At 36.5% G+C, this 16,090-nt stretch overlaps 1 protein-coding gene across 2 annotated transcripts in view; it reads left to right on the top strand.

Annotated features, from left to right (window-relative positions):
- The window catches only part of si:dkey-191g9.5, a 30,934-nt gene extending 25,949 nt beyond the window's left edge, over positions 1 to 4,985 (top strand). Inside the window, exons 13-15 of one of the 2 annotated variants that reach the window (XR_012389287.1) lie at positions 582 to 710; positions 856 to 2,810; positions 3,151 to 4,985. Coding sequence is in view for 1 of the 2 variants with exons in the window: in XM_001921919.8 (XP_001921954.4) it covers positions 582 to 710; positions 856 to 983 (257 nt within the window). In the remaining variant the exon portion in view is untranslated. Of the gene's footprint in view, positions 1 to 581; positions 711 to 855 lie in introns of both variants that reach the window. The other variant, XM_001921919.8, reaches the window with a different exon arrangement.
- Positions 4,986 to 16,090: the final 11,105 nt, after the last annotated feature.

Here is a 16,090-nt window from a genome sequence, read left to right as displayed (position 1 = left end):
CGGGGCTTAAGTTTCGTATCCACTTCACTCCGAAACGGCTAAAGACTCGTTATCAAGAAGATTTATTTGAAGCACTATGAGTCAACTCTTTTATAAATAAATCAAGTTTTAAACATTGTGTACTTTCAGATTTAAGCCTTAGCTGGATATTTCACTTCACTTAGAGCTGTTACACACTATATGGAAGGTCATTCTCAAAAACCCATAATAGGGGCTCTTTGAAGATCATGACCCACTAAGATATTTTGTACATTTCCAATGTACAAATATATCTAAACTCATTGTTTGATTTAAAATATGCAATACTTAGATCTTTTTTTCCCTCAGATTTCAGATTTTCAAATAGTTGTATCGACATTGTAAGTCTCAGTTTCTAAAAATTGACTGTTATGGCAGGTTTTGCGTGTCCAGGTTCACATATAGCACTGAACATGAAAAGCCCGACATTATATTTACAGTTTACAGATTACATTCTACAATTTTATTGATAGATTTGTTAACAAACTTGATATTTCTGCTTTGAGCACTACCAAATATTGTATAAAAGCGATATCTCTCCTTCCATTTTCTGTTCTGTGCAGAGGCAGTTCAAGAACCATTTCGAGATGCAGACCTTCTTCCCACCTTGCAAAAGATGCTAGATGACCCTGACGTGGCTGTGGAGGTCAAATTCAGTGCTTTAGGCCTGATCTGCAGTCTTGTCAACTCCAGTCAGTACTGCAAAATGATCAAACAGCTAAACGCACTTTCAGATATCTCTATTAGATGTTTAACTAATTACAAAGTTCTGTGAATATTAAAAAAACCCAAAACTAATTTATAACCTCCTAATTACATTTCTGTTCTCTCCTACAGCCATACTAAGGGAGCAGATAACATCTCTAAACCTGAGGGACACCCTGTCCAAACTGTCCAATCACACCAGCACAAAGCTGGCAAAGCAGGCCGACACGGTGATGGCTGTTCTTTCGGAGACCGCCTAGACTGACACGTCTTGCATAGTAATAATCCAGACACACATACAGACATCCTTGTGGGGGTATTTTCTGACAATTCCCAAAAGGATAGTAAAACACTCGCACAGTTACCCCTTCTAGCTTGGCATATAGTCAGACCAAAGCAATATAAATTTACTCCACCAACTCTGGAGAAAGAGGGTGCGATTTCATCATCTAACGTAGGAAGAAGTCAGCTTGTCCATGAATATTTGTTGTCAGCTGTCCCAGGAACAGGACGACACGGGAGACAGACCATCCATCAGATATCAGTAATGAACCTGCTGGCATCCCAAACAGAAACAGCTGTAAAAATTCATGAGGAGTGTTCCGTGGCAAATAACTTAGTAAATAACCGCATACAAACGTGTGGTGTTCTCCATAGACTTCCATTGTTAGAGCACTAGATTTAGCCGAGCTGCAGTGTCTGTGTATGAGCTTGCTGTTTGTCAATGGAAATTACTAACAAATATTTCATTTTTATGTTGCATACTAATGTACTGCACTGCTCTTAAAGGCATAATTTACTCCTTAAAGTAAAACCTGGTGTTAATTTACTCACCCTGAGACCATCCAGGAGCATTTTCTTCAGTACAACAGTGAAGACTTTTAGCTGAAATCATGGTCCTTGGTGTTTCATACAATACAGTGGTAACTGTGACTAGAGGCAAAGCAAATATATTTGTTTCTCATAATGATATTTTGAGCTCTTGTGAAATGAAACAATCAGCTTGTACAAGAAAACCAAAACTATTATTTACAACAGAAGTATTCATTTTGTTTCATCTGAATATGTTTTCATGCTTTCAAAGTGCTGCTTGTCATCCGTTAGCATTGTTCAGCTAAATATATTTCATGTTCTACTGAAGAAAAAAGTAACCTACATTGTGGATGGCCTGAGTGAGTTAATTCATTAATTTTTATTGATGAACTGTCTGTTTAAGCCCCATTCACACTAATATGATAACTATGGAGATAATTATTTACCCAGCAAGCATTTCTCGTTTTTAAAAGAGGTCTAATAGATGTCTAATAGGCGTCTGTCACGGTCAGGGAAAAACGGAGCGAGGATCCAATTGCAGAGTGAATGAATTTTTAGTCTTAATTAAATAAAATAAAAATAAAAGGCAAAATAAACAACCCCGAGGAGGAAAACGCTAAAAAAACAAATAAACAATCAAAGCAAACTAGGATGGAAGGCTGGTGGGGATCAGGGCTGAAACAAGGCAACATCAAGACTATGCTATATACGGTGACGAACGATGACGAACTGGTACAGGACAGAAGATATGAGGGGATTATAAACTAGTAAATTAACACACAAACAGATGAACATAATTAACTAATAATGGGTTAACAAAGAGGCTGAAACTAGACAATAGACGGGAGAGCACATGACACAGAGAGACAACACAAGCCATGCGCTTACATTAGACAAGATTAGAACAGGCAGCCAATGAGAGAACTCATTAACTACACGTTCACACTAACAGGACAAGACTGAAGCAGGCGGCCACAGTGTAAACACAGAGCCACGTGCTTGCACAACCCAAATAGACGCAAGCACACAATAGATGAACACCTTACCGTGCGCTGACACATAATATGCATACATACATATACATATGCATAATTATAATAATAATTCCTTACATTTATAAAGCGCTTTTCTTGTCACTCAATGCGCTTTACACATTGGGGGGAATCTCCTCATACACCATCAGTGTGCAGCATCCACCTGGAAGATGCGACGGCAGCCATATTGCACACCACACATCAGCTGATTGGTGAGACAGAGTGATGAAGTCAATTATGGTATGGGGATGGTTAGGGGGCCATGTGGGCAAATTAGGCGAGGATGCTGGGGTTAAACCCCTATTTTACATCCTTGGATTTTTAATGACCACAGAGAGTCAGGACCTTGGTTAAACGTCTCATCCAAAAGACAGCACTCACTGAGCAGTATAGAATCTCCATCAATATACTGGGGCGTTAGGACCCACACAGACAGTAGGTTGAGCGCCCCCCTGCTGGACTCACTAACACCACTTCTGGCAGCAACCTAGTTTTCCCATGTGGTCTCCCATCCAGGTACTGACCAGGCACATCCCTGCTTCGCTTCAGTGGGCTGCCAGCTAGAAGAATGCCTTAACAGTATTGGCTTGTATGCATATGGAAATAATATGCATGGGAAAATAGACTGCTTGTCTATGAATACCAAACAAAAATCTACCTATGCATATTGACATGATACCCGCATGACCTAAAAAAAAGTGTTCATTTTGTGGAAATTTCCTATTCCATAAGACCATGAGTTGTGATCTTTGAATAACAGTGAAGTGACACAACAGTTGCTGGAACATCTTGTGACCAGAACAATATGGTGGATGTAGTATGTCTGGTTTTATTCCTACTACCCATATTCCTATTCTACAGAACATACTTTTTAATGGTCATGGAGCAAGTTCAAATTCAAATATAGCATCTACTCAAGACAGCATGTGATTTTGAATGCACTAGATCTATATTCTATTTAAAGAAGGCACTATGGAAGGTGATCAGTTTTGTTGTCTGTCACTTTAAAAGTCCCATAAAGTTTTTCAGATGTTAGTATCAGTATTGTTTGTTTTTAAGGTATCAATAAGATATCACAAGCTAATGTGCTCCAAAACACTGACAAATTTTTATGTTTAGAAGATAGAAATCTGATATAAGCATGTAAAGCTTGTGCTTTGTCACTTCCGCCTAAATGGATCAATGGTTTTATTCACGTCAACCCACACTACAGTTTTTTTTTACCCCTTTTAAGATGCTTCTCATTTGCTTTACATTCGATGCACTTGAGCTACAGCACTCTCACTTGCAAAGCAGTAATGAAACAAAACACTATTGGCTGTTTTTTTTAAAAGGGAGGAGCTACACTATATATGTCCCACTCTCTCTTCGTGTTTCGGTTGATATTACATCAAACATTAAATAAAAAATACACACTTCAAAGTCTTTCACGGGACATGTAAATGCTTGCACGTTAAAACAGGAACGACTTTGATTGGCTGACAGTAGTTTAGGTTGATTATCAAAAAATTAATTCCATTAATGATTTAAACTATATAATTCATCCATGTAGTTATAGTCATAGTTATAGTCAACCGGGAATTCGAATGTTTAGAAGTATATATTTATCATATTTAGTGTGAACGGGCCTTGAAAACGAGTGGTGCAATATTTGTCTTGTGAAATCCTTTACCGGTGTATGTTAACCCTGCTCAACTTAACTTTATATCTAATATTGAATGGTAAGAAAAAAAGAGAGTCTGTCTATTGTAATGTCTATTTTCATATCATAGCTAGCCTTACTACTTTAGTTTTCTGGTGTAGGGCTTTTTACTGCAGATTCTTTGATCATGTTGATCATTTATTTCTAGCTAGCAATGAGCACAAAACTGAATCTCCATATCATGAAAGCAATAGCCAGAAACATATCAAGAACAGTTCTTGAGCTTCCTAAGTTAAAAGAAACAAAAAAGCAATCATCACTGATACCTCTGGCAGTGTTGTCTAAATGCTGTTGTCGTATTTGCATTTTTGTTTTAATGTTTAAACTACTTATTTGCTCAGTATCTGCCAAGGTCAGGCTTCAGACGATCGAGCAATTTAGTGTCTACTGTGTCAGGGGGAGTAATGTTTTAAAGCGTGTTTATGAGTGCGTGGCCTGGATATTTTCCTAGAGACAAATGGCCTGCGGCCAACGACAGACTCTTCAGATTTAACAAGCCGAATGTGTGAGGGGATTAGAAGGTTTCACGCAGCACCCAAGACCACCAGGCTTTTCACAGCTTGACAAACAGCACAATTGCCATCCGTCCTTCATAGCTGCTGCGCTAATGGGTGTTGATTACATTTTGAAATAAATAGACTATTTTTGTGTGTACAGTGTACGGTTTACCAGAACAGCTCGTTTCTGGCAATAAAGTGGAATACAGCAGAGAATGCCTTGTGTGTGTCTGTGTTGAAATAGCATACAACCATCCATCTATCCATCTGTCCATCCATCCATCCATCCATCCATCCAGTTGAAAAGTCACAACTATTAGCCCTCATGTGAAATTTTAGCTCTTTGTAAGAGTTTGATTCCCAAGTGTGGTTTGATGGAGAGACATTTTGAAACAAATTTTAAAAACCAACATTTATTTTGTCTTTGCCATGATGACAGTATGTTTTTTAGTTATTTTGCAAGATATTAGTCTTCCACTTAAAGTGCAATTTTAAGTCTTAACTAGACAAGTAAGGTTAATTTAGTCAAGTGAATGGACAACAGTGGTTTGTTCAGGAGCAATAATAAAATTAGCCTTATAACTAGGGCCAGATGGAATCTGCGGATATTTTTTTGCTATTTCTGCACAGAATTTCGGTAAAAACCTGTGGATTTATGCAGAATGATTTTGGGAGCACCATAACCAAAACCTTAATAATAAAAGTAATACCTTTTTACCTATTTAATGTTTACAATGCAAATCCAAGTAGATCCACTTTATTTGGTAAACAAAGGAAGTCTCATATAATAGATCTACTCAGACAGAAAATATGACTTTAGAAACTGTATTGTAAATAAATCATATGAATATTTTCATATTGGTCAATGATATTACTGAAATTAATTTAAAAACTGAATGAAAATGAATTTACACACATTTACACAAGTAAATAAAATCAATGATGGGTTAAAAATCTGCGGAATTCTGCGTGCGCAGATTCAGTGTGGGCCTACTTATAAACAATGTTAACCTTAAAAGTAGTTGTAAAAAATGGCTTTGCTTCAAGCCAAACTAAAAGAAATGAGACTTTCTCCAGAAGAAAAAAAAGGAAACACTGTGAAAAGTTTTCTCTTTTAAGAATCACTTGAGAATTATATGACTAATAATTCTGTCTTATACTATGTCCCAATCTGATTCTTGTATTTTACTGTTCTGTGCATTAAGTGTAATAGTACATTGAAGTTCTAATTAAATGAAAATTGATGTTTTGGCTTTTGATAATAAACATAATAATAAACGCTGTATAGCATTAATGTTGGCTATAAGCTATATCAGGGGTTCTCACACTCGGCCCTGGAGGACCGGTGTCATCACCGGTGTCACCTGCAAGCATGTTTCTAGAAAGTCTAGTACTGCTGCGGTCACACTAGACTAGAGTGTCAGCTTGCGAAATTCTGTCGTACAGCGCTGCGAAAAGGGGCAAGATTAAACAAGACGATTAGACATTTTAAAAAGTGTCCGATTGGGCCATGTTTTACATTTCTGTCCAGAGAGGTCATGTTTTTATCCTCGATTGGTCTCACGCAGTCAAGTGATGCGATTTCGCAGGTCAGAGTTCACCAAGTTTGAACTTTGCAATGCAATGAACTGCGAAACTTGATGCACTTTCCGGTCTGTCGCATTCGCATGCGTATGAATGGAAGTCTATTGAGAGAAAAGTTCAGTGGCTGCGTCTGAAACCGCATACCTCCATACTACACAGTACGCTAAAATCAGGATGCCAGCCGAGTACTATGTCCAAATTTATAGAATTCGAAAATCAGTATGTGAGAAGTACTCGGATGACTTACTACTTCCGGCGGGATTCTGAAGTGCGCATCCCATGATGCCCCGCGAAAGAATGGGAGTGAAGCGACACAACTGACGCAGAAAGGTCATGTGACCATGACAAAATGGCAGATGTAATACATCTGAATTCCATTCATACTGCTCACATTCATACTGTATAGTACGTACTTTTCTAACGGCCGAGTAGCACGTTTAAATTAAAATGCAGTTTCGGATGCAGCCAGTGTGACCGCAACTTAAGAGCTTGATTAGCTAGCCCAGGTGTGTCTAAGTGGGATTGGAATTATACTTTGCAGGACACCGGCCTTCCAGGACCGAGTTTGTAAACCCCAGCTACATGTTTCAGACTACTGACAAAACTACGTTTAGAAAACAGTTACTCAAAAGATACTCAATCAAATAGATAATCTAAATGACACTTAAAAACTTTTACTTTCACTTCCACCAATTTGGATAAGTGATTTTGAGGATATCAATCAGCACTTAAGCTTTGCTTCAGATATTGAGAAGAATGCTTTTTAGAATTTGAAGTGTCTTGTCTGTACTGTAGATTTATAATATATAAATACACAAAAATAATATGGTGAATGACACATTGCATAAATAACACTCTCAAAAATAGCAATTGGGGCCGTACGATAGTCTATATTGATGGGTTTTGAAGATTATGTATTATTTCAGTACTCCACTTTAAGTCTAAACTTTATTTATTTGTTAATATGCTAATATTATACTCCACTTTCTTTTTTTTATTTTTGCCATCACGCTCTACTTTCTTTGATTGTTTTTATTGTGACCTTATAAACCAGACAAGGTTCACAAAGCAGAAGTCCTCTACATCACCACTAGAAGGAGACAAAACTGCAGTACAGCTTGTTTCAATGGCCTTAGTGAGCAAATGCAGCAAATCTTCATTATATAAATGAATGCTGGGAAATCAGTTAGGTAATTGTTCCTGTCTAATTTCATGACAGTTACCAAATCTACAATCTAACAAATTGTCATTCATGGTAATCTAGTATCTTAATTAACTTGTGTAATAAAGCCTAGCGACCCAGTTACCGGTTAACTTCTTTATAAACAATGAATGAATATCAAAGACATTCAGGTAGCTTCTTTATTTCTTAGCCCTCAACCTGGTTAAATCAGCCTGTTGATTCATGCGACAAAAGATTGTGGGTACTGTGTGGGTTTGCATTAACAAATGGAGGGCATGTTTAGCAGAAGCTGTGCCGAGTGAAACATATGGGCAGTCACTACAGGACATTGGTACAACAGACCACATGCCCGCAGTTCATCCACTCTCATCTGTCCACATTACACAAGCCACAGCACCCAGCTGAGCCCAATCACCGTGTTCCTCCGTCATCCACTGACTGCAGTAAACACAGCAGCAGAGCAGACATCTTTTCATCCGGAGAAAACAGTTATGCTAACTATATTCTTGTAAATTTTTTAAACTTACAGTTGTTGAAGAAGAGTATAATATAGTTCAATTTCTTTGTTTGCATGGCCATTGATATTTGCTGCACTAACTCTGTACCACAAAAAGAAAAATTATTGCATAGTCTATACCCTTTAGCCTACTGTATGACCCAGTCCTAAATGGCCCACTCCATGTGCACTTGTGAACTTACAATAGTCATCGCCAAATGAAACGATACTTTCCAGGTAGCAAAGACTTCTGACCCAGATTTGGCATAAATCTGGCTAAGCAAGCATTCGTATGGCATACAGCATGTGGGTCAAACATGGCCCTGGTTTGGCAGAGGTGTACCTGTCTTTAGTGCGACACAGAACACTTGGACCAGATGTCAAATGCAGCATTTGGCCCAGAAGTTCATAACTGATGTGTGAAAGTAAGCTTGACCTATCTTGACCCACATTTAAAATACATTTTTATTACTTTCAAATAAAGAAAAAAATATTACCAATCAAGTTCCTTTGAGAAAAATCAGTCCCAAACACCAACATATGTGGCCCAGTTCAGGCTCAGTTATGGGTTATTAACTTGGCTGAGACTTGGCCACGATATGGTCCATGTTTGGTCCTTGTCTGGAAGCATACCTGCACACTCCAGTTTTCCCAGGAGTCTCTAGTATTTCAGACCCATCTTCTGTTTTATTACTTGTCCCAGAACCCCCCCCCCCCCTCTATAACACTCCCAAATAGCCGACTTTGGTGGTATAATAGCAGCTGCCCGAAACCCAGTGCATAGTACAGACACCTAGATCTCCCCACCACTCCGCCACCTCTCCCTGGTCTCCCAGATTTTTAAAGACAAATGTTGGCAGGTATGTTTGGAAGCCAGACTTGGTCTAGTCATGTACTGTAATTCACTGCAGCATGTGGGCCAAGCAAAAGCTAATTGTGTGGGCCAGAGCAGGGCCAGATTTATTTTGCTATGTGGGTTGCTGTTTTTCAAAGAGCTCCAATACTTAATAAGCAAGAAGGACACCTAAATCTGCATCCAATATCTTGTACACTTTGTGATTTAAATTAAATTGTATAATTGCAAAATATAAAGCATAAAAACATCCGACAATTACCTGAATTATGAAATTATGCTACATTAAACACCCACACACACACACACACACACACACGCACACACACACACGCACGCACACACAGTTCACTTGAGTGACTGTTCACTCTCTGCCAGCAGATGGCACATAGAAAAGCAAGAACAACAAATAATAAAATACCAGCTGCATTTGTATGAAATGGGTTGACAGAGATCTTCTAATAAGAAAATATTATACATTTTTTTGAAAACAGTAGGTTGCCCTTACAGAAAATACGTCATCCTCAAGTGTCATGATCAGCAGTTAATATTGTATTTACCCCAAAACCAAACTCCACTATTTAATCTCCCTCAAGTGGTGCCAAACATTTATAACATTCATTTCTACTGTTGAAAAAGAAAGCTGAAAACCTGTAACCATTACTTCCAAAGTACGAAAAACTAATATTACAGATGTCAATGGTTTTATCTTTCTTCAAACTATCTTCTTTTGTGTTCAACAAAAGGAAAAAAAAATGAAGATTTTAAAATGATGTGAGAAAATTATTATTATTATTTTTTTCATTTTTGGATGAACTGAATATCTTTAATATGACCACCAGCCACAATTATAATGGACTTTTTAGAAATTGATATAAAAATGTGTGAAAACAGACACAGCGTTCCTCAGTTTAGCATCCCCCAACATTCGTGTAATTTGTTTAATTATACTTGCCCATACTATTAATTATTTATATATTTATTTATGCAGGAATTTGTGGATTTTTGATACATTTATTTTTTACTTGCATAATTATTCTATTTATCCAGGAATTTATAGATTTATTTACTCATTTATTTATATATTTGCATGTTTATTTATTTATACAGGAATTTATTGATTTTTTTACTCATTTATTTATAAATTTTCATTTTTATTTATTTATTGTTGTTGCTTAAACTTTAATATCCATACTTTAAATTACAACACAAATTAAAATTTCTGTTTGCCCTGATCGGTTATTGATTTTTTTCGTATAGAAATTACCAATTTAATTACTGACACAAACAACTGCAGATATGAGATGAACACGTTGATGGATATTCACTAAAGGAAAGCAGCTGCTCTGGTTTTCCCCTTCCTGTGTCAAGATTCATTAGAAAACCGCAGCTGTGACACTCAATTTGGCATCAGACACACAAACAACCCAAAACCAGAAGAGGTTTGAGAGAAAGCTGCTCTCCTTCTTTCAGGGATGCCAAGATTATCATGTCAGAATCTTTGTATCTCCACAAGATTATTTTATGTCTTTAATCTAATCGATGTTTGCTGTTATAAAACATTATCATGACCTTTACAGATCACACGTATGCAGATATTTCAGTGTTATAAACTTCCACACAGCAGCGCAGCATCTACGGATGGTACAGTAAATTTGACATTGCACTTTTTTTCTGGCTGCCTTTATTAATCTCACACACTTTTCCTTTGCGCTAAAAGTTGTGATCACACTATTGTGGAGTTTTAATTTGTTATTTGATCAAATTGAAAATCCGCGGCTGGAAGGGCATCCTCTGCGTAAAACATGTGCTGGATAAGTTTGCGGTTTATTTCACTGTGGTGAACCCTGATTAAAAAAGGGACTAAGCCAAAAATATATTGAATGAATGAAATCCCCAAAAATATTTGTGTAACTCTCCCATTCACTGCTCTCTAATCTACAGTATGACTATTACTTTTGCTTTTTCTTTCTATTAACTATGGTTTACTAAACAAATTGTGATTACATATTTAAATAAATCAAGTTCTATTTACAACAGAAAATATCAAGCTAATGCTGCATGTAAACTATTTTCTTTTTGGTGTTCCATCGCACTCCTCATCAGCAGTTTCTGAAGTCTCCTTTACCTTTGATGGCTTTCAGACTAATTCTACAATAACATTAAGTTTTTAACTTTAGCTCCTCAATGAACATAATGCCGTCTTTGTTTGTTGTGAATTCATGCTCTCTAGTGGCGAAAATAACATAGTGTGCCTTTAAATTTGTTTTGAAAAGTGTATTGCTACGTTCCTTTAATTCTGTCTAGACCACATGTAGGCTACAGAATGTTAGTTTGTTAGTTAGAGTTTGTGGTTTAGCAATGAGGTCCCATGAGCAGCCTCCCAGAGGACTGAACGAAGGAAAAATGCAAATTGAATAAAGAACAAAAGATTTATTTAGTGATTGAGAGAGTGATTCAATTAATTGAAGAATTAAAAGTAAACTCACTACCAAAAAGAGTTTCTGAGGTAAAAACTACATAAGATTGACAAACGCATTAACAGAATTAAAACAAATTAAAGCTCCTAATCAACATAATGCTTTAAAGACTCAAAAAGTTAAAGCCTCACAAGAGAGCCTCCACTCAATTCCTCAATTCCAAGAACGTAAAGAATGCATTCTTGTGGAGACCGTTCTTGCCAAGTTACCTTAGAAGAACGAACTCGGGAGACCTCGAAACAGAGAACACTCTTGTGAGAAATGAGGAAAATGATTTGAACATTACAGCATTCATACAACGATTTATTGTTTATGCCTTTATAAAGGTTTTCATAATGTTTACTTTCATTTTCTCATTTAGGGAAACAACTGAGATAAATAAGTTATATATCTAAACTTTAATAATAAATCTATATTAAATGCTGTGCTTCCCACCTCCTTTATTCAGCCGCAATGACTTCTGGGACTTCTTGAGCGAGTTTTGCACTCAAGTCTGCATCCATACATCCTCGATATCAGGAACCCTACTGAAAAAACAGCTTAAACCAGCCTAGGCTGGTTGGCTGGTTTTAGCTGGTTGACCAGCCTGGTTTTATAGGGGTTTTGGCCATTTCCAGGCTAGTTTCCAGCCATTTCCAGCCTGGTCTCAGCTGGTCAGGCTGGGAGATGACCAGCTAAAACCAGCTTGACCAGCCTAGCCTGGCTGGAAGTCCAACCAAAACCAGTTATGTCCAGCTTAAACCAGGCTGGTCAAGCTGGTTTTAGCTGGATTTAGCTGGTCATTTCCAGCCTGACCAGCTAAGACCAGGCTGGAAATAGCAGAAAACCAGCCTGGAAATGGCCAAAACACCTCTAAAACCAGGCTGGTCAACCAGCTAAAACTAGCCAACTAGCCTAGGCTGGTTTAAGCTGGATTTTTCAGCAGGGAAAACATCCTGGAACTTTCACACGTCCTCCTGGAACTTTCACACGTCCTGTCATTCTAAAGCGATTGCTGATTGGCTTTTGTACTAGAAGGTTTGGCTTAGTTTTAACATATAGCGATCACTGATTGGCTCCTGTACTAGAAGGTGGGGCTTCATTTGCCAAATTGACAGTTACACTTTTCCCTATTCAAAAGTATACGAGTGTCTTGCCTTGTGTAAGAATGCATACAAAGAGCTTAGAATCACCAAGAAGCAACACTCAATGGAACGTTCCATTGCAACAGCAGCACTCAGCAACAGCTCCGGATTCTGCCATTTTGGACTGAAAGCAATCGGCTGTCCATTCTGATTGCTGTTGTTATGGCAAGCAGCTGCTTTGTTTTTTTATTTCATTATTATTTAAAAAGCACATTAAAGCTGAGATACAACCTGAAAGATGACAATTCAACACTTACTATAACAATCGTCAGCACTTTTAATAGTTTATTTTACAGACTTATAATATGCTGTTGTTCTATTGGAGTTCTCATTCCAAAATGGCCTCCGCACCATCTGGCTGTTTCCCAAATCACACTAGAGTGTCGCCTCTTGGTGATTCTATATGCTCTTTGATGGAGACATGCTGCTTAAATGTCCACTGCTCTTCTCATCCTCCGATCAGTGAGCAGTTCATCGTTGGCAACAGGTGATCCTCATTATCTCCTAGAGTAAAGCAAAGGAAAAAAGGAAATACAAAACAAAAATGTGACATAACAGTATACAGATCATCCTGAAGATGTAACTGCATTTTGTGCAAAAGCAATAATGAATGATCTAGTGCTCACAAAGAGTTTTGAAAAGGTGTCTTTTATTAGCTAAAAGTTTTTGAAAACTTTCTCCTAGTGATTATCATAAGAAAAGTGTACGGCAGAATCTGAAATCAGTCTGACAGGTTTAAAACCTGCTCACCCTTCTTTCAAAATATCCTGAAAGTGAATGTAGAATGCGTGACAGCGCTGACTGAACTGATCTGAGGGTCCGTGTTGACAGTTTAACAGGTGAAGGTGAGAATGTAAACATACTGGTGAAGGTGTGGCTGCATGAAGTTCAGGTACAGACGTGTGAACAGTAAACAGGAAAAAAGAGACATCAAACAACAGTGCCCTTTGGACAGCCATGATTCATATCTGAAGGACTGTCTTTCATGAGGGAGAGTTCACAGTCCTATTAAAGGACACCTGATGCAGGCTCAAACGAACTCCTCGCATGTGTAGGGTAAGTAGAAAGTTATTATGGTCTGTGTCATTTTAATGATTTTTCGAAATTAAGTGAGATTCTGTGTAACGTTAAACTGTTTTTACACTCGAAATTAAGTTAAACGCTTCTAAGTAAAAAGATTCTGTCTGAATAATATAGATCCTCTTCAGACCAAAGGAATAGATTGTATATTGCTATATAATTTATAAATATTTTTCTAATTTTTATATGAAAATAGACTTTTTTAAAGCATATTTCTTTATTGCCTTAAATGCCCGTTTTAAGTCTTCTTGTATACAGAGCACATTCAGGGCTTTTTCAATAACCAAAGAAGCTTTACTATGAACACTTTACTCTCCTTGGTCTTTAAAAACGGCTGACACAAATTGTATGACCGTGTGTAACGTTCTTATGGAAATATGATAATGTTTTATAATTATTATTTAAATCTGACAAGGTTTTGAAGTGTCAGTCACAAATCAACATCTCAGACAAACAGTGTGAAGCTTTGAGTAGTTTTCTTTTAAAATGAATCATTTCAACTGGAGAGGTGGACTGATTTATTTTAGCTAGAAGGAGTGAGGGAAGGAAATGAAATGAAAGTTTGCTCCATGGTTATGTTGTGGATGAAATATAGGCTAAATTACAATTATACTCAACAAAAGGGGCCAACAGAAATATATTCAAGGTTCTATTTTGTGGTTTTGATGTATATAAAAATACAGGCAAGAATTAAGCTTTAGGTTTAAGTTAAGTTTATTGGCCTCCTTTTACTCCAAAAAAAAAAAAAAAAAAACACAATAAGAGCGATTGAATGAGTGATTTAACATGGCGCATAATCAAACAGGAATAGACTTTTTATATTATGTAATTAATATATATTTATATATATAAAAATATAATTTTTTAGAGACATTACATGCCAGTTTTAAGTCTTCGGGTTCTTAATACAGAGCACATCCGGGGCTTTTTTTAGGGTCTTTAAAAATGGCTGACATATGACCATGTGTAACATTCTTTTGGAAATATGATAATATTTAATTAAAATCTGAAGTTTTGAAGTGTGTCTGTCTAAAAAACATCTCAGGCATATATTATAAAGTTTTAAATCAATAACTATCAAAATCATATGACTTTCTGTTATGAATCAGTATATTGATTTTACACATGTCCATTGTAGATGCCACGACTATAAAAGTAAGTCTATTACACCATTTAGGATACACAACAAGTGAATAAGAAAATCAAATCGTGACAACTAGAATAATTTTTTGCAAAAATGTGTTGATTTTGCCTATTAATGTCTATTCATGTAACTTTTTTTAAATAATTGTGTGTCCATTACAGTAGCCATTGAATACCATATGAATTTAATAATTAATGTATTTTCAAAACAATCTAATATTCACAACTCACAAATCTTCCTCAGGAGAATATAGATAAAGATATGTACGTGTTTCTGATTGTTGATATTACCTGTCAGATATTTATAAACCTCTCTGTTCATTCAAAAATAACCAGCGTTCTTCAGTACAAAGACCACCTATGGAAAATATGATGGGATAGGTCATTTTATTGGGCAATTTATGGGTGAAGCTAGAACTTTAACTACATGTGCTTTAAAACTACGAACTATAAATAGTTACACTTTATATTGAGCTGTCCTTGATTATTAACAACAGGCAGGATGGTTGCTCAGTGGTTAGCACTGTCACAGCAAGAAGGTCATTTGGTCGAATCCCGGCTGGGCCAGTTGGCATTTCTGTGTGGAGTTTGCATGATCTCCCGAAAGACATGCATTATAGGCGAATTGAATAAACTAAATTGTCTGTGGTGTATGTGATAGTGAATTAGTGTTTCCCAGTACTAGGTTGCAGCTGGAAAGGCATCCACTGTGTAAAACGTATACTGGATAAGTTGGCGGTTCATTCCGCTGTGGAAACCCCTGATAAATAAAAGGACAAAGCCAAAGGAAAATTAATGAATAATTAACAACATATCAAATGATACAGTGTGTGATAATGCATCATCTACTGTTTTACTAGCAAGTATATGTAACGCAACAAATAAAGTCTTATATTAATTTATAACTAAATCATCCAAATTGCGCTGTAAAAAAATCTTTTTTTTTTTGTTAAATAAAATTTACTTTTTAAGCCATCTCAACTTATATCAATCAAACTGACTAAAATATTAACTTAAAAATGTAACCAAAGCCTTTTTAACTTATTAAAATATGTTAAAGTAACATAAAAACATTTATGGTCATGTATTTTTGTCATATCATTTTCTACAGTGCATGTACATTATTTAAACATAAGCTTATTTTTAAAGTGTGTGATTGTGTGAGCCACACTGCTCAGAATGATTAGTTGTTTTTTCACTATGACAATCAACCATGGAAATTAAGGTTAAGAAAAACTGATATTTGTTGAGAAGTGTCGATAATACAAAGAAAAAAATACATGAACATTTGTATTTATACAGTATTTATTTTTGTACACGTGTATTACATGCAAAGTGCAATCTTGCTTGTCCAATTACTGTATATTTCATATTTCCT

Source organism: Danio rerio, chromosome 13, assembly GCF_049306965.1.
Source record: "Danio rerio strain Tuebingen ecotype United States chromosome 13, GRCz12tu, whole genome shotgun sequence".
NCBI classification, from domain to species: domain Eukaryota; kingdom Metazoa; phylum Chordata; class Actinopteri; order Cypriniformes; family Danionidae; genus Danio; species Danio rerio.
The sequence above is the reverse complement of the archived record's forward strand: the minus strand, read 5'-3'. Positions and strand labels throughout refer to the sequence as shown.